Source organism: Pipistrellus kuhlii, unplaced genomic scaffold (assembly GCF_014108245.1).
Source record: "Pipistrellus kuhlii isolate mPipKuh1 unplaced genomic scaffold, mPipKuh1.p scaffold_m20_p_27, whole genome shotgun sequence".
NCBI classification, from domain to species: Eukaryota; Metazoa; Chordata; class Mammalia; order Chiroptera; family Vespertilionidae; genus Pipistrellus; species Pipistrellus kuhlii.
Window position 1 is genome coordinate 1,296,944 of NW_023425526.1, and position 22,609 is coordinate 1,319,552.

Genomic DNA, 22,609 nt, shown 5'->3' on the forward strand with positions numbered 1-22,609 from the left:
TACCATAGTTTTTTGATCCAGTCATCTGCCAATGGGCACCTAGGCTGTTTCCAAATTATAGCTATTATAAATTGTGCTGCTATGAACATAGGGGTGCATATTTCCTTTCTTTCTTTTTTTTTTTTTTAATATATTTTATTGATTTTTTACAGAGAGGAAGGGAGAGGGATAGAGAGTTAGAAACATCGATGAGAGAGAAACATGGATCAGCTGCCTCTTGCACACCCCCTACTGGGGATGTGCCCGCAACCCAGGTACATGCCCTTGACCGGAATCGAACCTGGGACCTTTCAGTCCGCAGACCGACGCTCTACCACTGAGCCAAACCGGTTTCGGCAGCATATTTCCTTTCTGATTGGTATTTCTGGTTTCTTAGGATATATTCCTAGGAGTGGGATTATTGGATCGAATGGGAGTTCCAGTTTCAGTTTTTTGAGGAAACTCCATATAGTCCACCACAGTGACTGCACCAGTGTGCATTCCCACCAGCAGTGCAGGAGGGTTCTTTTTTCTCTGCAACCTCACCAGCACTTGTCGTTTGTTGATTTGTTAATGTTGGCCTTTCTAACAGGTGTGAGATGGTACTGCATTGTTGTTTTGATTTGCATCTCTCGGATAATTAGTGACTTTGAGCATGTTTTCATGTGCCTCTTGGCCTTCCTTCTGTATTCTTTTGAAAATATTCTATTTAGGTCCATTGCCCATTTTTTAATTGGGTCGTTTATCTTCCTTTTATTTAGTTGTATAAGCTGTTTGTAGATGTTGGAGATTAAACCTTTATCAGTGATAATATTTGCAAATATGTTTTCCCATACAGTAGGCTTTCTTGTTGTTTTGTTGATGATTTATTTTGCTGTGAAAAAGCTTTTTATTTTGATGTAGTCCCATTTGTTTATTTTCTCTTTAGCTTCCATTGCTCTAGGGCCAGAATCAGTGAAGAAGTTCTTTTGGCTTATGTCAGAGATTTTGCTACCTGTGGATGCCTCTAGTATTTTTTATGGTTTCCCATCTATGTTTAAGTCCTATATTCATTTTGAGTTTATTTTTGTGTATGGTGTTAGTTGGTGATCTATTGTAGTTTCATTTTTTTTGCAAGTGTCTGTACAATTTTTCCAACACCATTTATTGAAGAGACTGTCTTGACTCCATTGTATGTTCATACCTCCTTTGTCAAATATTAATTGAGTATAGAGGTTTGGGTCGATATCCGGATTCTCTATTCTATTCCATTGATCTATATGTCTGTTCTTGTGCCAATACAGGCCGTTTTGAGAACAGTGGCTTTGTAATACAGCTTGAAATCTGGTATTGAGATCCCTCCTACTTTATTCTTCTTTTTTAGGATTGCTGTGGCTATTTGTATTTTTTTGTTTTGTGTTTTTTTTTTGTTTTGTTTTGTTCCAGATGAATTTTTGGAGAGTTCTTTCTAGGTCTGTGAAGTATGCCATTGATATTTTTATGGGGAGTGCATTGAACTTATAAATTGCTTTGAGAAGTATGGACATTTTGATGATGTTGGTTCTACCAATCCATGAATATGGTATTTTTTTCCATCTGTTTACATCTTCCTCTATCTCTTTTTTCAGTGTCATGAAGTTTTCCACATATAGGTCTTTTATCTCCTTAGTTAAGTTTGTTCCTAGGTATCTTAATTTTTTTGGTGCGATGGTAAATGGGATTGCTTTTTTAGTCTCTGTTTCTGTAAGTTCACTGTTGGTGTATAGAAATGCCATAGATTTCTTGGCATTTATTTTGTAACCTGATACATTGCCAAATTCATTTAAGTCAATTAGTTTTTGATGGAGTCTTTTGGGTTTTTGATGTGCAATATCATGTCCACTGCAAATAAGATAACTTTCCTTCTTTCCCAATTTGGATGCCTTTTATGTCTTCTTCTTGTCTAATTGTAATGGCTAGTACTTCCAGTACTATGTCTAACAGGAATGGTGAGAGTGAGCATCCCTGTCTTGTTCCTGTTCTTAGAGGGAATGGTTTTAGTTTTTGCCCATTGAGTATGATGTTTGCTGTGGGTTTATCATATATAGCTTTTGTTATGTTGAGGTATGATCCTTCTATTCCCACCTTGTTGCGAGTTTTTATCAGGAAAGGGTGTTGGATTTTATCAAAAGCTTTTCTGTATCAATTGATATGACTATATGATTTTTATCTCTCAATTTGTTTATGTGATGTATCACGTTTACTGATTTGCAGATATTGTACCATCCTTGCATTCCTGGGATAAATCCTACATGGTCATGGTGTATGATCTTTCTGGTGTACTGCTGGAGCCTATTTGCTAGAATTTTGTTGAGGATTTTGGCCTCTATGTTCATGAGGGATATTAGCCTGTAATTCTCCTTCATTGTGTTGTCTTTTATCTGGTTTTGGTATTAGGGTGATGCTGGCTTTATAGGAGTTTGGAAGTGTTCCTTCCTCTTGAATTTATCCTTTCAAAGAACTAGCTCTTGGTTTTGTTGATCTTATGTATTGTTTCTTTGGTCTCTATGTCATTTATCTCTGCTCTGATTTTTATTACTTCCTTCCTTCTGCTTACACTCGGCTTTTCTTGTTGCTCTTTTCCTAACTTTTTGAGTTGTAGAGTTAGATAATTTGTTACCATTTTTTCTTGTTTTTTGCAATAGGCTTGTAGAGATATGAACTTCCCTCTCAAAACTGCTTTTGCTGTGTCCCATAGATGTTGGATTGTTGTGTTTTCATTGTCATTTGTTGCCATGATGTTTTTAATTTCTTCCTTGATTTTTCTGGTAACCCAGTCCTTGTTCAGTAGCATCCTATTTAGTCTCCATGTGTTTGATTTCTTTGGATTTTTTTTATTGTAGTTGATTTCCAATTTTATGCCACTATGATCTGAGAAGATGCTTGATATGATTTCTATCTTCTTGAATTTGAAGAGACTTTGCCTATGGCCCAACATGTGGTCTATCTTTGAAAATGACCCATGTGCACTTGAGAAGAATGTATATTCTGTGGCTTTGGGGTGAAATGTTCTAAAGATATCCATTAATTCCATCTGGTCTAGTGCGTTGTTTAGGATTGATATTTCTTTGCTGATTTTTTGTTTAGATGATTTGTCCAAAAGTTATATTGGGGTATTAAAATCTCCTAATATGATTGTATTACTATTAATCTCTCCTTTAATGTCCTCAGCAATTTTTTTTTAATGTATTTAGGTGCTCCTGTATTGGGTGCATATATGTTTACCAGGGTTATTTCTTCTTGTTGAATTGCTCCCTTTAGTACTATGAAGTGGCCTTCATTATCTCTTGTTATGTCCTTCACTTTGAGATCTAATTTGTCAGATATACCATATTTTTCAGACCACAAGACGCACTTTTTTCCCCCCAGAAGTGGGGGGAAAAAGTCCCTGCGTCTTATGGTCCAAATATAGCCTACACATATACTTTAAAAAAAAAAAAAAGTTTTTTTACTTGCCCGGCTCTGTGTGGTCTCTGTGCTTGCCCGGCTCTAAAATGGTTCTAAATGCTGCTGTTTACTTTACAGGGTTGATTACATGTGTTTATGACTGTGATGTTGGGTTTTAATGCACATAAAATATTTTAGGACACTATTTGTTTCAGAATCTTTTTTTCTTCATTTCCCTTCTCTAAAAACTGGTGCGTCTTATGGTCCAAAAAATACGGTAAGTATTGATACCCCAGCTTTTTTTTTCATTTCCATTCGCCTGGAAAATCTTTTTCCATCCCTTCACCCTCAGCCTGTTTGCATCTTTTTTTCTGAAATGGATTTCTTATAGACAGCAGATATATGGGTCTTGTTTTCTTATTCCATCTGTTACCCTGTGTCTTTTTATTGGAACATTTAATCTATTTACATTTAAAGTTATTATTGATAGGTACTTATTTGACGCCATTTTTATTCTATACCCCTGTGTTCTTTCTTTGCTTCCTATTTCTTTATTTTTACAGTAGACCCTTTAACATTTCTTGCATTGCTGATTTGGTGGAGATAAATTCCTTTAGTCTTTTTTTGTTTGTTTGTGAAGCTCCTGATTTCACCTTCAATTTTGATTGATAGCCTTGCTGGGTACAGTATTCTTGGATTCAGACCCTTCCTTTGCATGACTTTGTATATTTCATCCCATTCCCTCTGGCCTGATGAGTTTCTGTTGAGAAACCAGTTGCTAGTCTGATGGGGGTTTCTTTATATGTAACTTTCTGTCTCTCTCTGGCTGCTTTTAAGATTCTTACTTTGTTGTTGGTGTTTGCCAATTTAATTATAATGTGCTTTGGCGCCAGTCTTTTGGGATTCATTTTGCTTGGGACTCTGCGAGCATCTTGGATTTGTGTGGGTTTTTTCTTCTCTATTTCAGGAAAGTTGTCTGTCATTATTTCTTGAAATACATTTTTCCATGTCTTCCTCAGTTTCCTTTCCTTCTGGAACCCCTATTATTCTAATATTGTGTTATTTTATATTGTCCCAAAGCTCCTGTAGGCTCTCCTCCTGCTTTTTTAATTTTTTTCTAGAAGCTGCTCTAATTGGGTATTTTTTTCCATCTTGTCTTCTAGCTCACTGATGTGGTCCTATGCTCCTTCTATTCTACTCTTGATGCTTTCTATTGAGTTCTTCATAGTAGCGATGTCATTTTTCATTTCTTCTTGGTTCATCTTCATTTCCTCTTGGTTCTTCTTCAATTCCTCTTGGTTCTTGCTCATTTCTTCTTGGTTATTTCTCATATTGTCAAATTTCTCTTCCATTCTTTAGCCATCTTATGATCATTTCTCTGAATTCTTGCTCTGGTAGGTTGCTTGCCTCTAACTCATTTACTTTTTTTCTGGTGATGCCTACTTTTCTTTCATGTGTGGGCTATTTCTTTGTCTCCCCATGGTCTCTCTTTTCAGGATGTCTGGTTATGTTGTTCTCTTTCTCCTGCATTGATTTAAAGGCACAAAATACAACACTACCAGGTACAACACAAAAGGCACTGAACAGGAATGTATTTGCGATATTAATAACCTCTAGTAAAGGTGACCACTAGAGAAAGGCAAATTAGGGGATAGGAGAGAGAAGAAAAGTAAAAAAAAAAAAAAAAAAAAAAAAGGAGGGGGGGATAAATAGAGAGAAAAGAAAAAAAAAGTAGTGTCGAAGTGAAATTGGGAAACAGGAAGAGAGAGAGAGAGAGAGAGAGAGAGAGAGAGAGAGAGAGAGAGAGAGAGAGAGAGAGAGAGAGGGAGAGAAACAAGAAGCAGACTAAGAGAGAAAGGGAGAACAAACTTTATATATATTATATGTGGAGAAAATTCCAATAGAACAACCACTAATCCCAGCAAATGCCACCAACAATACTTGGGGATTAATACAAACTACAATACCCACTATTATCAAGCAAGGCTGGGATAAACAGAAGTAAAAAAAAACAAATAAAAACAAAGCAATTAAAAAATACTAAGCAACAATAACAACAAAAGAATAAGCATATCAATCTCACTAAAAAGCATAAAAATTCAATATAATCAACATTCACGCAAACAAAAACAAAAGGATAGAGAGGAAAACTGTTTGTTTGTTTTTAATAGTTAATATAGTGAAGAGAGTGGAATTTATGCACTTGGAGCAGGGGGTTGGAAATTAGGTCTACAAGTATAGTGAGAATTTTAGCAGGGGGTATACAGAAAGAATAGGGAAAAACTAAAGCAGGAAAGGGTTAAGAAAAATAGGACACAAAAATGGTAAAGGTTAGTAAGAGAGTGATGGCATAAAGGTCAAGTTGAGATAGGGTTGAACGATGCTATAGTAGAAATGAAAATAGAATGAAGACTAATCCCAATGTAAAATAAAGAGAAAATAAAGTGGTATTTAAAAAAAGAAAAAGGAAACAAAAAATGCAAAATAGCAGTAGTAATAATGATGATTGAAACGAAAAAATGTAATAATTGAAAAGGTAAAATCAAGTGAAGAAAAAAGGAAAAAATTTGTTTCTTAAGTAAAAGATGTAAAAATGAAAATAAAATAAAAGATGTAAAAAATGAAAATAAAATAAAAAATAGAAAAATTAGCATAAAAATGTGCAGTAGTGGTCATTCACTTCCTCTGTTATTCTATTTGGCATGCCTGTTTCTCGGTCCAGACTGTATTGCAGTTCCCTGTGTTCCACTGCACCTCAGTTTTGTAAGCTAGTCCTTAATTTTAAGTAGGCTATTTCTTAGTTATTTGTGTCCATTTATTTTTGATTAATTAAAAGTAATAAAAATTTTAAAAAAAGAAAGGAAAAAAAGGGGGGGGGGAGTCAGTTTGTAATTCAGCCCCTAGGTGGCAGTGTTTCTGGATTGACTTCCCCATCTTTTTGGCTGCTCTAGCCTTCTTTCTCTATGGTTTGTCGACATAGGCTGCCTGGGTGTTGGCTTCCAGATGGTCTCTTCTCACTCTGATCCCCTGTTTCCAGGAAGGCAATTTCCCCTTGCAGTCTCCCAGGATATGCCAAACTGGGCAGTCCTTTCCTAGTACTCAGAAGCAAGAGGGTGAAGGGGATCAGGAACAGGATGGGTCTGTGCCAAGGTGTCCAGATGTTCCGCTTTCTTGCAATATAAACAGAAGTTTTACATTCCTGTGCTGCTGGAATTAGTCAACCCTTTACTATGTGGTTTATGCTTTTATGTCTTCTTTAGGAAATCCTTTGCTATCCCAAGACCAGAAAGATTATTTTCTTACATTTTTATTTAAAAGTTTTTCTAAAAGTATGTGAAATTTTGCCCTTTACATTTAGATTTTTAATTTACTTGAGATTGATTTTGTATATAGTTTAAAATAGGTAATTTTATATTTTTGTGAATGAATCTCTGCCAACCTTTCTTCACTGAATTATAAATCTACTTTGTCATAAAAATGTCCCCATACATTCTGCTCCATTGGTCAATTTGTCTATCTCCTTCCCAACAATATATTCTTGGAGCTTCTATAGTTTTAAGTCTTGATATCTGGTTGGATTCATGTCTCCCAAAATATATTGACTGTACTTTTCCCTTACTAGACTCTCAAATTTTATAATAAATTGATCCCATTCCATGATTTAACATAGCAGTGCTACACAAACTGTCAACAGATGAATAAACAAATTGTGATATAGCTAGACAGTGGAATATCATGACAATATGAACTAATGAATGACTTCAAAATCATTGTGCTGAGTGAGAGAAGCCAAGACACAATGAGTACCAACTGTGTGATTCCATAAAATTCTAGGGAAAGCAAATCTATCATACAGAAAGCAAATCCATATTTATTTGTAAGGACTCACTTGAATAACTGTCATATTTTACTTAGGACTGTGTTTTATATATTAATATAGTTACTTAGTTTATTGTTGATGAAGTACTGGTGTATCTAATTTTTAATAAATTGTATTGAAGTATAATTTACATGAAATAAAAGCACTCATTTTAAGAGTGTGATCTGATGAGCTGTGACAAATGAATACACTTGCACAGTCATCACTACCAATCAAGTTACAGGATATTCTATCTTCTCCCTAATTCCCTCAAATCCTTTTGCAATCAATCTATCCCAATTCCTAGGCAACTATGGGTTTGCTCTTTGTCATTCTGAATTAGATTTGCTTTCCCTATTATCATATGTAAATGGAATCATATAGTGGGTACTCATTGTGTCTTGGATTCTCTCACTCAGCACAATGATTTTCATTAGTTCATATTGTCATAATATTCGACTGTCTAGCTATAACCCAATTTGTTTACTCACCTATTGATGGACAGTTAGTTTGTGTAGAGCTGCCATAACAAAATACCACAGATTGGTGGCTTAAACAACAGAGATTTATTTTCTCAAGATCTAGAGGCTGGAAGTCCAAGGTCAAAGTGCCACAGGTTTGGTTTCTTCTGAGACCTCTCAACTTGGTCCACAGATGGATGCCTTACCTCTGTGTCCTCCCACATTCCTCTGTGTGCGTGCATCCCTGCTGTCTCTCTCTCTCTCTCTCTCCTCATTAGGACACCAGTTATATTGGATTAGGACCCTCTCCTTATGACCTCATGTAACCCTAATTGCCTCCTTTAAGGCCCTGTCTCTAAATACAGACACAGTTGGGGCTAGCCTTCTATGTGACTTTTGAGGGGACAGGTTCTTTCTATTTTGGACCATTATGAATTAAATTGGAGTGGACATAGCGCGTAAGTCCTTGTGTGCACATGTGTTGTTATTTTCTTGCGTAAATAGGAGTTGAATTGCTGGATCATAAGGTAATTGTTCTCAACTTTGCAAGAAATCATCAAACTTTTCCAAATGTAAAGTGGTATCACTTCACACTCCCATTTGCAGTGTATGAGGGTTCCAGTTGTTCTTCCTCTTTCCCAGCACATGGTATTGTTAATAGATATGTCAGTTATCATACTGTAGGTTTAGTTTGCATTTCCTTCATGACTAATAATGTTGAGCAGCTTTCCATTCTGTATCATATATATGATCACTAATGTATCTTCCATTATAAAGTATCCAAATCAGTTACTCAAATTTTATTAGGAGTCTTGTTATTAAGTTGTAAAAATTATTTTGATTAGATGTTCCTTTGTGTATTTTTTAATATGTACTTCCAGTCACTGGCTTGTCTTTTTACTTACTTACTTATTTTAAAGAGTAGAAGTTTGAGATTTTTTTATAAAGTCCAATTTATCAGTTTTCTTTTATACTCTGCACCTTTTTGTCCTATCTAATAAATCTTTGTAGATTCTGAGATACATAGATTTTTTTCTGTTTCTTCTAGGAATATTATGCTTGCTATATTTAGAGCTGTGATATATTTTAAATTAATATTTCTGTGTGATGCAAGATGGTCAAGTTTAATTTTCTAAAATTTATTTTTCAGTTACACGTGATCTGCAATATTATATTAGTTTCAGTTGTGCAACACAGTGATTAGACATTTATATACTTTATGACATGATCTCTACAAATCTAGTACCCAACTGACATTATACATAGTTATTATAAGCTTATTGACTGTATTTCCTATGCTGTATTTTACATCCTTGTGACTAGTTTTATAACTGGCAATTTGTGATTCTTAATCTCTTTACCTTTTTCACCCTTTCCCCCAATGTCCCTCTCATCTGGTAACCATCAGCTTGTTCTCTATGAGTTTGTTTCTGTTCTGTGTGTTGTTGTGTTTTAGATTAACATATAAGTGAAGTCATACAGTATTATTTGTCTTTCTCTGTCTGACTTATTTCATTTAACATAACACCCTCTAAGTCCATTCATATTGTTACAATGGCAAGATTTCATCCTTTTTATGGCTGATTATATTCCATTGTAGATCTGTACGGCATCTTCTTTATTCATCTATTGATGGACAGGCTACTTTTATGACTTTGCTATTATAAATAATGCTAGAGTGAACATAAGGGTGCATATAATTTTTCAAATTAATTTTTTGTATTTCTTCAATAAGTACCCATAAATGGGTTTTCTCGGTATATGTAGTTCTATTTTTAAATTTCTAAGGAACATCCTATGGTTACACCAATTTACAATCCCACCAATAATGCACAAAGGTTCTCTTTTCTCTGCATCCTTGACAACACTTTTTGTCTGTTGATTTATTAATAATAGCCATTCTGACAGGTGTGAGAAGATTATCTCATTGTGGTTTTAATTTGCATTTTTTATGATGATTAGTGATATTGAGCATTTTTTTTAATATGTGTATATAGTGGGTTTCCTTTTTATTTTGTTGATGGTTGTTTTTCCTGTGCAGAAGCTTTTTAGTTTGATATAATCCCATTTGTTTATTTTTTTTTCTTTGTTTCTCTTACCCTAGAGACATCAAGATATGTCTGTGATTTAAGTGCATATGTTTTCTTCTAGAATTTTTATGGTTTCATGACTTGTGTTTATTCTTGTGTATGGAGTAAGTTAGTGGTCTAGTTTCATTTCTTTGCATGTACCTGTCTAATTTTCCCATTTATTGAAGAGACCATATTTACTCCATTGTATGTTCTTGTTTTCTCTGTTAAATATTGATTGACCATAAAAACTTGGGCTGATTTCTGGGATTTCTGTTCTGTTCCATTGATTTACATGCCTGTCCTTAGCAGTATGAGGCTGTTTTGATTATAATAGCCTTGTAGAATAGTTTGATATCAGGTATTGTGATACCTTCAGTTTTGTTCTTCCTCCAGATTGCTGAGGCTATCAGACAAGAAGAAGAAATAAAGGTGTCTTTTTTGTTCCATATAAAGTTTTGTAATATTTGTTCTATTGATAGATCTGTAAAATAAGCCATTGGTATTTCAATAGGAATTGCATTGAATCTATAGATTGGTTTGGGTAGTATAGACATTTTAATGATGTTAATTCTTCCTATCTATGAACATGGTGCATATGTTTCTATTTATTTGTATCTTCCTCTATTTCCTTTTTCAATGTCTTATAGTTTTCCGAGTACAGATCTTTTACCTCCTTGGTTAAATTTATTCCTAGGTATCTTATTTTCTTTGTTGCAATAGTGAATGGGATTGTTTTCTTAGTGTGTCTTTCTAATAGTTCATTTTATACACACACACACACACACACACACACACACATATAAAAGGCTAATATACTAAGTGTGCAACCATCCGACTAATCGCTATGATGCACAATGACCACCAGGGGGCAAACACTCAATGCAGGAGCTGCTGTGACACACATAGAGAAACAGCACTTGTGGACCTGGCACCCACAAAGCAACATTCAGCTTCCCCCAAGTGGGACACATGCCCCACCACTACCCCGGAGTGACAGCCCCCTAAATAAATCACAGCTGATGCTGCCTAGACCCCATGGCACAAAATGCAGCCCACAGCACAGCACAGCCCGGAAAAGGGTGACTGTGATCCAGGTAATGACATCATGTAGTAAACTGCCCACCTTCCTCTACCTAGAGATGACTAACATCCTTGTAGTTTCTTCAGCCCAGGAACATGACTTGCTTTATAGCCAGGTAGAAACATTTCACACAACCAAATGTCTGGGAAGTGTTTTCCTGTGCCTCATCTCATTGATCCTCACAGAAGTCCTGGAGTAGGTAGATAGGAAATTCGGTGGAATCCTATTTTCTTTTTGTTGGCTGGAAAACAGAAATTTAGAAAGCTTAGAAACTTGACCTGACTGAAAAGAAGTAAAAAATGGTGGACATTGAAAGTGACTTCAGGTTTTCTCACTGCACAGAATATAGTCAAACACTGCTGCAGTTAAATGTTTTACCCTTTGTTCTCCCTGTGATGTACAATAATTGCTTCATGTTGATATTTACTGCCGTGTTGCTGACAATTACCTGAAAGAGAAGTTGGGGTGTTTCACTGGACTGGAAAAAGTTTAGCTGAATTGGAAAGCAGATCTAATTAAGCAAGTTTATTCTATATAAGGGTAAGTTGACTTGTACATGCATAATACATACAAAGCTCTCGCTGGCATCCATCACACACGTGTATTTCCATCTGTCATTATTGATCATGAATTTGGTTGACACATATTATAGAGAAAGGGCAAATAGCAATATTAAAATCTTTCTTCTAATTAATTTTATTTCAATGTGCATGAATCCATGCACTGGGCCACTAGTTGGTGTATAAATATGCAATCAATTTCTGATTATTAATTTTTTAGCCTGCTACTTTGCCAAATTTATTCATTAGATCTAGTAGTTTTTGGTGGAGTCTTTAGAGTTTTCTCTGTGCATTACCATGTCATGTGTGAATAAAGACAGTTTACTTCCTTCTTCGCAATTTTTATGGATTTTATTTCTTCTTCTTGTCTGATTATCTTAAGGGATATGCTTTTAGTTTTTACCCATTGAGTCTGTTGTAGACTGTAGGTTTTCATATGTGGCCTTTATTATGTTGAGGTATAATCCCTTTATTCCCATTTTGCTGAGAGTTTTTATCATAAGTGGGTGCTGGATTTAATAAGATGATTTTCTGTATCTATTGATATGGTCATGTGATTTTTATTTTTCATTTTGTTTATGTGATATATCACATTTGATTTGTGAATATTTTACCAAGCTTGTATCCCCAGAATAAATTCACTTGGTCATTGTGTATGATCTTTTTAATGTATTGCAGATCCAATTTGCTAATATTTTGTTGAAGATTTTAGCATCTGTGTTCATTAGGGATATTGCCTATATATTTTTTCTTTGTATTATCTATCTGGTTTTAAAATTAAGATAATGCTGGCCTCTTAAAAAGAGCTGGAGATCTTACCTCCTCTTGAGTTATTTGCAATAGTATGAGGATCATTGGTGTTAGTTCTTCTTAGAATGGCTAGTAAAATTCACCTGTGAAGACATCTGGTCCAAGACTTTATTTTGCTGGGAGTTTTTTGTTTGTTTAATTTTAATTTTAATTTTAATTTTAATTTTAGTTTATTTTTTAAATTATTGCTTCAATTGCATTAGTTGGAATCTGTCTACTCAGGTTTTCTGATTCTTCCTGATTGAATTTTGGAAGATCATATGAGTCTATGAATGTGTCCTCTTCACCCAGGTTATCCAATTTGTTGGCATTTAGTTGTTCATAGTATTTTCTTGCAATCCTTTGTATTTCTGTTGTTACTCTCCTCTTTCATTTCTAATTTTATTTAGTTAGGTTCTCTCTCTTTGTTTCTTGATGAGTCTGATTAAAGCTGCATCAATGTTGTTTATCTTTTCAAAGAACCAGCTCTTGGTTTTATTGATCTTTATATTGTTTTTATAGTCTCTACGTCATTTATTTTCACTCTTATTTTTATTATTTTCTTCTTTCTACTTACTCTGGGATTTTCTTGTTATCTTTCTAATTATTTTAACTGTAGTGTTTGAATGTTTATTTGAGCTTTTTCTTGTTTCTTGAGGTAGGCCTGTGACACTTTAACCCTTTAACCTCAGGACTGCTTTCACTGTGTCCCATAGGTTTTTGCTTGTTGTGTGTTCATTTTCATTTGTTTCCAGGAAGTTTTTGTTTGTTTGTTTTTTTCCTTGATCTTTTTGGTAACCCATTCATTGTTTAATAGCAAGCTATTTATCTTTCATGTATTTTAATGTTTTTAAGTTTTTTTATTGTATTTGATTTCTAGTTTCATTTCATTGTGATCTGAGAAGATGCTTGATATGACTTCAGTTTCTTATATTTGCTAAGACCTATTTTGTGTCCTAACATGTAGTATATCTTTGAGAATGTTCCATGTGCACTTGAGAAGAATGTTATTTTACTGTTTCCTTTAGCTTTTATAATACACTTTTTTTTATCTTTTAGCCCGATTGTTTATTAATATTTTTATCCTACATTTCAGATGTTTATTTATCTGTTGTAATCCATCATCTAGTTCATTCTTTCCTTTCATGCTGTACCATTATGTTTTTTTTAATTCATTCATTAATTTTCATTTACTTTTTCTTTCTAAAAGTTCTATTTGATCCTTCTTGAAATAGAAGAGGAATCTTTAAAATTTTTCTTTAATGTCCTCTTTAAAATTTTTTCTTAATGCCTTTAAAACTTTTAAACATATTTTCCACGCCTTCTAAAATATTTTGTTCCATAATGTGAGTTTAGGACTCTGATCCTGCTCTGTGCTGAGTTACTCGGATTCTCACCATTTGACTGTAATCTCCGCTTGAGAAGGACGTTTTTTTCTCCTATAGACTTGCATGGCCAGGGAGCTGGGTGGGCTTCTTCAAGCTTTATGTTGACGTTTAGAATTTGGAATGTGTAGTGTAAAGTCTGACTTCACATGTGAGTGAAGGCAGACCTGAGGTTTCAGTTTCTTATAGAAGACAGTTTTTCTCATATCCAGAGACTAGGTCAAGATAAATTTTTGTTTGTATCTGTGAGGTTGAGTGGATTTTTCCCCCCTCTGGAGCCTCCTCTCAAGGGTCCCAAATTATGTACATGTCTCAGTTCCAACTCTCCATTAATTCTGCATTCTTGTCTCCTATCCTTGCTTGAAAGTTGAAACGTAAGTCATTCACCGTTAGTGGCTCTTTCTACCCTCACTCTTAGCTTTAGGCTTTCATTTGCTTCCTGTTCTGGCTTTGTTTTCGGCATGTGAGAATGTTTCATTCTTCCTTGAAAGCTCATCTATGAATTACAAAAATCTTTTTTTGTTCTATTTTATCTTAGCCTTTAAAAGGTTTTCCTCTTAATCACTACCTTACTGGAATCTGAAACATAACAGAGTGACCTTTTCCAAACAAAACTAATTGTATCACCTCCCTCTGTAGACCTTTCAGCAGATAAAGACCTAATTTTTAACCCACTGACTAGGCTCTATTTTTTTTTAACTCTTTATTGTTCATATTATTACAGATGTTCCTCTTCCCCCCCCCCCCTCCAATGCTCCCCTCCACCAGGTTCCCACCCCAGCCTCTACCCTTTCCCGCACCCCCCATCATTGGCCTCATCCACAGGTGCACAGTTTATGTTCAGTCTCTTCCCACATCCCCATCTCTCCTTTTCCCCGAGAATCGTCAGTTCACTCCCCTTCCATACCTCTGATTCTATTATATTCAACAGTTAATGTTGTTCATCAGATTTTTTAAAAAAAATTTTGGTTTTTAGATTCACTTGTTGATAGTTACGTATTTGTTGTTCATAGTTTTTATCTTTATTTACTTTCTCTTCCAAAAGAACCCCCTTCAGCAATTCATATAATTCTGGTTTGGTGGTGATGAACTCCTTTAGCTTTTTTTTTATTGGTGAAGCTCTTTATCTGGCCTTCGATTCTGAGTAATAACTTTGCTGGGTAGATTATTTTTGGCTGTAGGTTCTTACTATTCATCATCTTGAATACCATATTTTTCGGACCATAAGACGCTCCAGACCATAAGACGCACCAGTTTTTAGAGAAGGGAAATGAAGAAAAAAAGATTCTGAAACAAATAGTGTCCTAAAATATTTTATGTGCATTAAAACCCAACATCACAGTCATAAACACATGTAATCAACCCTGTAAAGTAAACAGCAGCATTCAGAACCATTTTAGAGCCGGGCAAGCACACAGAGACCACACAGAGCCGGGCAAGTAAAAAAACTTTTTTTTTAAAAGTATATGTGTAGGCTATATTTGGACCATAAGACGCAGGGACTTTTTCCCCCCACTTCTGGGGGGAAAAAAGTGCGTCTTATGGTCCGAAAAATACGGTATTTCTTGCCATTCCCGTCTGGCCTGCATGGTTTCTGTTGAGAAATCAGCTGACAATCATATGGGTGTTCCTTTATAGGTAACTACCTGCTTTGCTCTTGCTGCTTTTAATATTCTCTCTTTGTCTTTTGCTCTTGGAATTTTAATTATGATGTGTCTTGGTGTGGTCCTCTTTGGATTCCTTTTGTTTGGAGTTCTGTGCGTTTCCTGGACTTGTAAGTCTAATTCTTTCACCTGGTGGGGGAGGTTTTCTGTCACTATTTCTTTCAGTATGTTTTCGATATCTTGCTCTCTCTCATCTTCTGGGACCCCCATAATTCTGATGTTGGTTCGCTTGAAGTTGTCCCAGAGGTTTCTTACATTATCTTCAACTTTCTGGATTCTCTTGTCTTCTTGCTTCTGCGGAACAGTGTCTTCTGGCTCTTTATGTTCCAAATCTTTGACTTGATTCTTATGATCTTCCATTCTGGTTTTAGGACTCTGTATAATATTTTTTATTTCAGACAATGTATTCTTTATTTCTTGTTGATCCCTTATTATTTCTTGTTGGTCCCTTATTATTTCTAGTTGATCCTTTTTCATATCCTCATAGGTCTCGTTTAGTTTATCAGCCTTTTCTAGGAGACTCTTGAACAACCTTATAAGTGTGGTTTTGAACTCTATATCCAGTCGCTTTTTGTCCTCCATTTCTTTCGTTTGTGATATATTTTCTAGTCTCGGCATTTTCTCAGTTTCCCTGATGGAGGGAGTTTCAGGGTGGAGCCTACAGGCTTGACTTCCGTCAGCCACGCCCTATGATCTCCAGGGTCCTTCAGTACTCGTTGCAAGCACCTCTGAGAGTGAGGTGCCCTCAAGTTTCGCCTGCTACCAAACAGTCTAGGTTCTCCCACAATGATCCTGGAACTGGGGTTCAGTTCAGTTGGAAGTGGGGTTGGAGGTGGCGTTCAGAGCAGTCTGGAGCCCGTCTCCTTTCCACCAGGGCAATCCTGCGGCACAGCCAACAGTCCCTTCTCTGCGCGCAATGTGCACACCTCCAGGACCTCCTTTCGCCGCTCCCCCGGGGTTCCGCCTTACAGCCCAGCTTCCTCTGGATGAGCCTGGGTCCCCGGGGTCTGGCCCAGAACTGAAGTTCAGAGCAGTCAGATCTGGGGTTCAGCATAGTCGGAGCTTTTATCTCCTGCTCCATCCTCTCCCCACACACCACGTGTCTCAGTACCTTAGGCTTTTACAGCTCCTCTGCTCTTCCTTCTGGTTTTCTCCTTGCTTCTCGTTGTAGAATTTCCAGTCAGTCGGCTTTCCTGTAGTTCTGGGTAATGTCCATTTTATATTTTAGTTGTATTTTATTGAAATTGTTGTGTGTGGCTGTGGCTAGGTGTTTACCTGTGCAGCCATTTTGGATCCTCCAGGAAACCCCCTAGGCTCTATTTTGTATACCTTCTCAATGGCATCCCCTCCCACTCTTCCCTGTGGTCTCTGGGCTCCTGCAATACCGGCCTCCCTCTTTTGTTGGAGCGTGTCATTTCCCTCCTTTCACACACACCCTCCACAGCTTTGCCCTTAGCATTCCTGACTTGGAAAGATGCTCTCTCCAACACACGCTGAATACACCTGCTCACCTTGCAGATCTCATTCACCTCAACTGGCATTTGCTCAGGAAAACCTCTCCTGACTCTCAGTTTAAGTCACATTCATTTATTACACACACCTTTCTCCAGAAGTGTTTGCTTAATCTGTATTAATATATTCATTGTTTATTTGATTGATACATGACACCCCCACAGTCAGAAAGCTTTATGAGAGCAGAGACCATGTTGTGTATCATTGGTATGCATCTAAGCACATTGACTGAAACATAGAATATACAATAAATATAGAATAGATGGGTAGAATATTTAAAGAATAAGTGAGAAATAGAGTGAGTGAGGAAGGAAGGGAGGGAGAAAGGTAGGAGTGAATTGTGACCAAATAATTTATTCCAGGAGCAATTTTTGTGTACTTTGTACTTGTAGAAGCAGAAAAGTGTCTTAATTTGCCTCTCAGTTTTGTTATCTTAAGTATAATAACAAATACTTCTCTATCAGTGGCAGTGTAATTAAGATTTCTTTTTTTCTGGAAAAAAAAAGGGAGGGCATTATCTTGAATGTTTGAAAACATTTATATAACTTGAATCTTTATTACCAGTTTTTTGTTAATCCTCACCTGAAGATATTTTTTTCATTGATTTTGTTCATTGAAGGGAGAGAGGAGAGTAAGAGAGAGAGAGAGAAACATTGATGAGAGAGAGTCATATCAATTGGTTGCCTCCTGCACGCACCCCAACTGGGGTCAGGGATCAAACCTGCAACCCACGTACCTGCCCTTGTCTGGAAACCAGACCTGCAACCCTTTGGGCCGTTGCTCTGACCACTTAGCAACATTGACCAAGGCTCACATTATCATTTTTAAAACATGCTCTTATTTCTCATAATGGATGTCTTCTTAACTTATACTTGCCCAGAGTCTTTTTCCCTCAGGCACGACTAAGTGCTAGAGAGTTGTCATCTCATTTTACGATATTATTGATATCAACAGACCCTTTAAGAATTGGAAAAAATGGTATTGCGAGTGTAATAGCGGCTAATGTTTTCTTTGTCGCTTGTTGTTAAAAACAATATTTATATTATGGAATAATCGAAACTGGCAAATATGGACAGAACTATAAATAAAACATGTATATATTTCAACCAGCTTTGGGGCTGACACTTCTAAGTGGGAAAAATTGTTTTCCAAATATGACCATTTGACCACCTTACTCATGGGCTTTGGGTATAGAAACTTGAAACCCAAATGTATTTGTCAGAGTGTTTTGTACATCCATTACAATCTGTAGTATCTAAAGTTCCTTATAATCTAAGTGTACTATCGTTAAAAGATTTACCCCATTTTATGTCCCATGTTGTAGTTTTTTTCCAAGTTAAAAACTAAAATAATAATTTTGTCTTTGTAGCACTTGAATGCAGAAAGGTCTTACAAGGCCCAGATTTGTACGTTGCATAAATCTCTTGTGAAGATGGAAGAGGAGCTTCAGAAGGTTCAATTTGAAAAGGTGTCTGCCCTTGCAGACTTGTCTTCCACAAGGGAACTTTGTATTAAACTTGACTCAAGCAAAGACCTTCTTAATCAGCAGCTGGTTGCTAAAGATCAAGAAATTGAAATAGTATGTAATGCATTTTAAATGTTTTATTTTTTCATATTTTTAGTATTACTACAGGGTTAGAAAAAAGATCTATTTTTAATATTATATCAAGCCTGTCTTCCACCTTTAGATTTCTTTTTTAAGTCTCAGAGATTAACTTGACAGCTTTATTCCAACAATTCAAGTAAGTAACATAACTCTTCCTCTGAGCATTTAATTCATATTTACTTTTGATTATGAAACATCTTTATATACCAATCAGTAAAGAACCATGAGGTTGAGGTCTATCAGCTAAATTATAACTTCAATGACATTCTTTTAAGCTAAATTTATTTACCAATTGGGTTTTTTTAAACTGTAATTCGATTGATTATATATATTATGTATGACTATATGTGACTATAATGTTCAAAAGATACAGGCCCTTATTCTCAAGGACCTTTCAGTATTGAATTGGGATGAATGTTATACTAATAAATACTCACGGTTTCTGGGAGGGAATTCCTATTCAACCCGTAGGTGTCAGGAGGGGGTGGACATGCTAATAAGCACAGAAGAGGTGAGGTGTTTCATTCAGAGGGAACAACACAGGGAATGTATGGAGGTAAAAGCAATTTCTTGAGAGAATAGTAAGAAATTTTCAATGGCCAGTATAGCATGCATGGGCGAAAATGGCTGGAGATGCATCTGGAGAGAGAGGAGGAACCCTGATCCTAAAGTATATGTATACAAGTTGCGTAGTGTAACTGAAGAATCAATAAATTTTGGTCATGTGTACATTTCTGTTATTTTCAAATCCTATTGAAATTTTAGTTTTCTTAGACTACTATTTGTTAGGAGAATATGTTGCATTTGAGAATCATGTATCTAGCTCTGGTTTCTGTAAGAATTTACTGTTTATATTTTATGAATGAAGTATAATGCCAGTATTGTCAGACTCTTCCTTTAATTATTTTTTATTTCAGCAAAAACATTTTAATGATGAAAGTAACTCATACTCACTGTAAAAATTTAAATAATATGCCCTTATTTTTTTCTTTAAAAATACTTTTTAGTTGGTGTCTTCAAATTAGAAAAATAATACATGTAATAATTGAAAAATTTTTTATTTGTAGTTCTGTTTTTTCTTTTCTTTTTTTACAATAGCTATCCTAATAGTTGTTAAGTGGTCAGGCTAATGCTCATTGCATTTAAAAATACTCGTGACAATCTTTTTGCCTTGAAATTTAGTTATTTATGTTTATATGTTTTTTTCTATAATCTTATATAGTAAAAGCCTAATATGCTAAGTGTCTAGTCGTCAGGTCGTCTGTTCAACCCATCAGAGTGTAATGATATGCTAAGGCCACTCAAACACTCACTATCACAGGCACTGACCACCAGGGGGGCAGACAGACGACCAGTTCCTATAATGTGTACTGACCACCAGGAGGCAGATGCTCTGAGGTTAGCTTGCTGCTGGGGCCTGGCCAATGGGGACTTAGCAAGATGGGCTGGTCATGTCCTGGATCCCTCCCATGACCCCTCCCCAGCTGACCAACCTCCCCAGCCTGATGATGCACTGGTGGGTTCCCTTGGCCTGGCCTGTGCCCTCTCATAATCTGAGACCCTCAGGGGATGTGGGAGCCAGTTTTGGCCCGATCCCGCAGGCCAGGCTGAGGGACCCCACAAATTTGTGCACCGGGCCTCTAGTAAGCTATAATTTCAAGGGCAAGGACCATCTTACTTATCTTTATATTTCTTTTCTTTTTTGTTAATTTTTCTCACTGAAGGATATTTTTCCTTTCTCCTTTTTTTTTTTTTTTTAAGAGTAAAAGGAAAGGAGGGAGGGAGAGAGAGAGAGAAACATAAGTTTTGAGAGAGATACATCAATTGGTTGCTTCCCACACGCACCCTAACCGAGACTGGAGATTGAACCTGTAACCTATAGGAGTGCAGGCCAGTGCTCCAACCACTGAGCGACAATGGCCCAGGCATCTTTGTATTTCTTTTTCTGTATTATGTGCTCAGTGGACACAAATACTTTTTAAATTTTATTGTAGTGACTGGTTAATAAAATTATATGAGTTTCAAGTGTATAATTCAATGATATAGCATTTGTATATTGCATTGTCTGATCACCACCCAAAATCAAATCTTCTGTCACCATATATTTGATCCCCTTTACTTTTTACTATTCTTCAATCCCCTTCCCCCTGGTAACTACCATACTATTATTTATGTCTATAAGTTTGGGGGGGGGGTGTGTGTGTTATTATTTATTGATTAGCATATCATTAGCATATTATGATTTGATTCGTTGAACAATGGTTTAACTGGACACTTAGCATATTAGGCTTTTATTATATAAGATATGCATAACCAATAGACACAGACAATAGTGTGGTGAAGGCCTAAGGTGGGGCAGGGACCGGGAAGAGGGGTGTAAAGGAGGGAAGAAATTAAGAGACGTGTTTAACACTGTCAACAATAAAAATATTTTAATGTTTTTATTAGTGAAGTACTGATAGCTGCTAAATCATGGATGACTCTTGAAAACATTAAGCTAAAGGAAGGAAGCCAATCACAATAGACCACACTCATGTTGTGTTATTCCATTTACATGAAATATCCAGAATAAGACAGATCATAGAAGAAGATTAGGGATTGCTCAGGCAGATGCTGGGGTGGTGGACAGTGGGTATGTGGGGAGATTCTAATGGGTACTGGGTTTTATTTGCAGATGATAAAAAATTCTAACACTAGATTATGAGATTGTGGTGTTATTGCACAACTCCTTTAACATACTAAAAAAATTAAATTGTGCCTTTGGAATGGGTGAGTTTTGTGCTATGTAAAATATATTCTAATAAACCTTTTACCAAAAAAGGTGATACTCCACTTGGTATTCCTGACAGCAGAGTGTATGAAATTATAATTGCCCATTTTAATGTTAATCAACATACACTAAGAAACCTACCAATTTGTTAAACTGAAATAATGGTTCAACTGAAAGAGATTTTGCCCCCCAGTGGACATCCAGCAATGTCTGGAGACACTTTGTGGGTGTCACTGCTGGGCTGGGAGATGCCACTGGCCTCTAGTAGAGGGCAGGGGTGTGTAAGCATACTGCAGGCATAGGCAGCTCCCTATGTCACATACTCATCCAACCCAAAAGGTCCTTCCTGTCAAGGTGAAGATACCCTGGGCTCGAAATAGCATCTTGTTTTAATTTACATTTCTTTGATTATTCATAAGAGTAAATTTTCCCACATGTTTCCGAATAGCTATATTTTATAAATTTTCTGTTCACATTTCTCTTTAATTTGTATGAGTTCCTTATATTAAGATATTAACTCTGTATTTTATTTACTGAGTTTGTTTTCTTTTAGTTGTTTTCTGGCAAATTTTAGTTTATATTGACCATCACTATATTTTTGTTTGGTCAGACATAATTTTTTAATTGTATCTAGTCTAGAAAGTTCTTCCCCTAGCTGCCTCCCCATCCACCAATAATCTCATTTTTAAAGATATGTTTCTGTTTATTTCAAAGAGGAGTGAAGAGGGAAAGAGTGAGAGAAATATCAATGGTGAGAGAGACTCATTGATCGGCTGCCTCCTGTATGCCCCCTACTGGGGATGGAGCCTGCAACCTTGGACATGTGTCCTGACTGAGAATCAGTTGGTTTATAGGTAGACACTCGATCACTGAGCCATGCTGGCTAGGCAATAATCTCATTTGTTTTTCTTAACAATGGAATGCAATGATACTCCATAAGTCACTCGCCTCACACAGTAAAAGCAGTAGTCACAGGTTTCACCATGTCAGTCTTGCAGAAATATATAAATAAAATCAAAGCTGGAAATGGAAATTGTTTGCAGTTTGGGATTAATAACTCATTACTTAATGAATTTTTTAATATGATCAAAAAGTTGATAGAAATGAACTGTGTGTGTGTGTGTGTGTGTGTGTGTGTGTGTGTGTGTGTGTGTTTGATAAGAAGGATGACAATATTTCTTATCAAGAAATTAAAAGGGCCATGGCCAGGTGGATCAGGTGGTTAGAGCGTCATCCCATACACCAAAAGGTTGTGGGTTGGATTCCTGGTCAGGGCATATTCCTAGGTTGCAGGTTTATTCCCTTTGGGGGTGCATATGGGAGGCAACTGATCAAAGTTTCACTCGCACATCAAAGTTTACCTCTCTCTCTCACATTCATCTCTCTAAAATCAATAAAAAACATATCAATTGAGGAATTTAAAAAAGAAAAAATTAAAGGGGGTTCTTATTTTATTACATAATACA

General features: G+C 36.1%; 1 protein-coding gene across 9 annotated transcripts in view; it reads left to right on the forward strand.

Annotated features, from left to right (window-relative positions):
• LOC118727939 (testis-specific gene 10 protein) overlaps positions 1-22,609 on the forward strand; it is a 222,030-nt gene that overhangs the window by 189,770 nt on the left and 9,651 nt on the right. For all 9 annotated transcript variants that reach the window (XM_036454001.2, XM_036453995.2, XM_036453991.1 and 6 more), the window contains one exon: positions 18,137-18,346. In XM_036454001.2, coding sequence (XP_036309894.1) covers positions 18,137-18,346 — 210 coding nt within the window. The remainder of the gene's footprint in view (positions 1-18,136; positions 18,347-22,609) is intronic.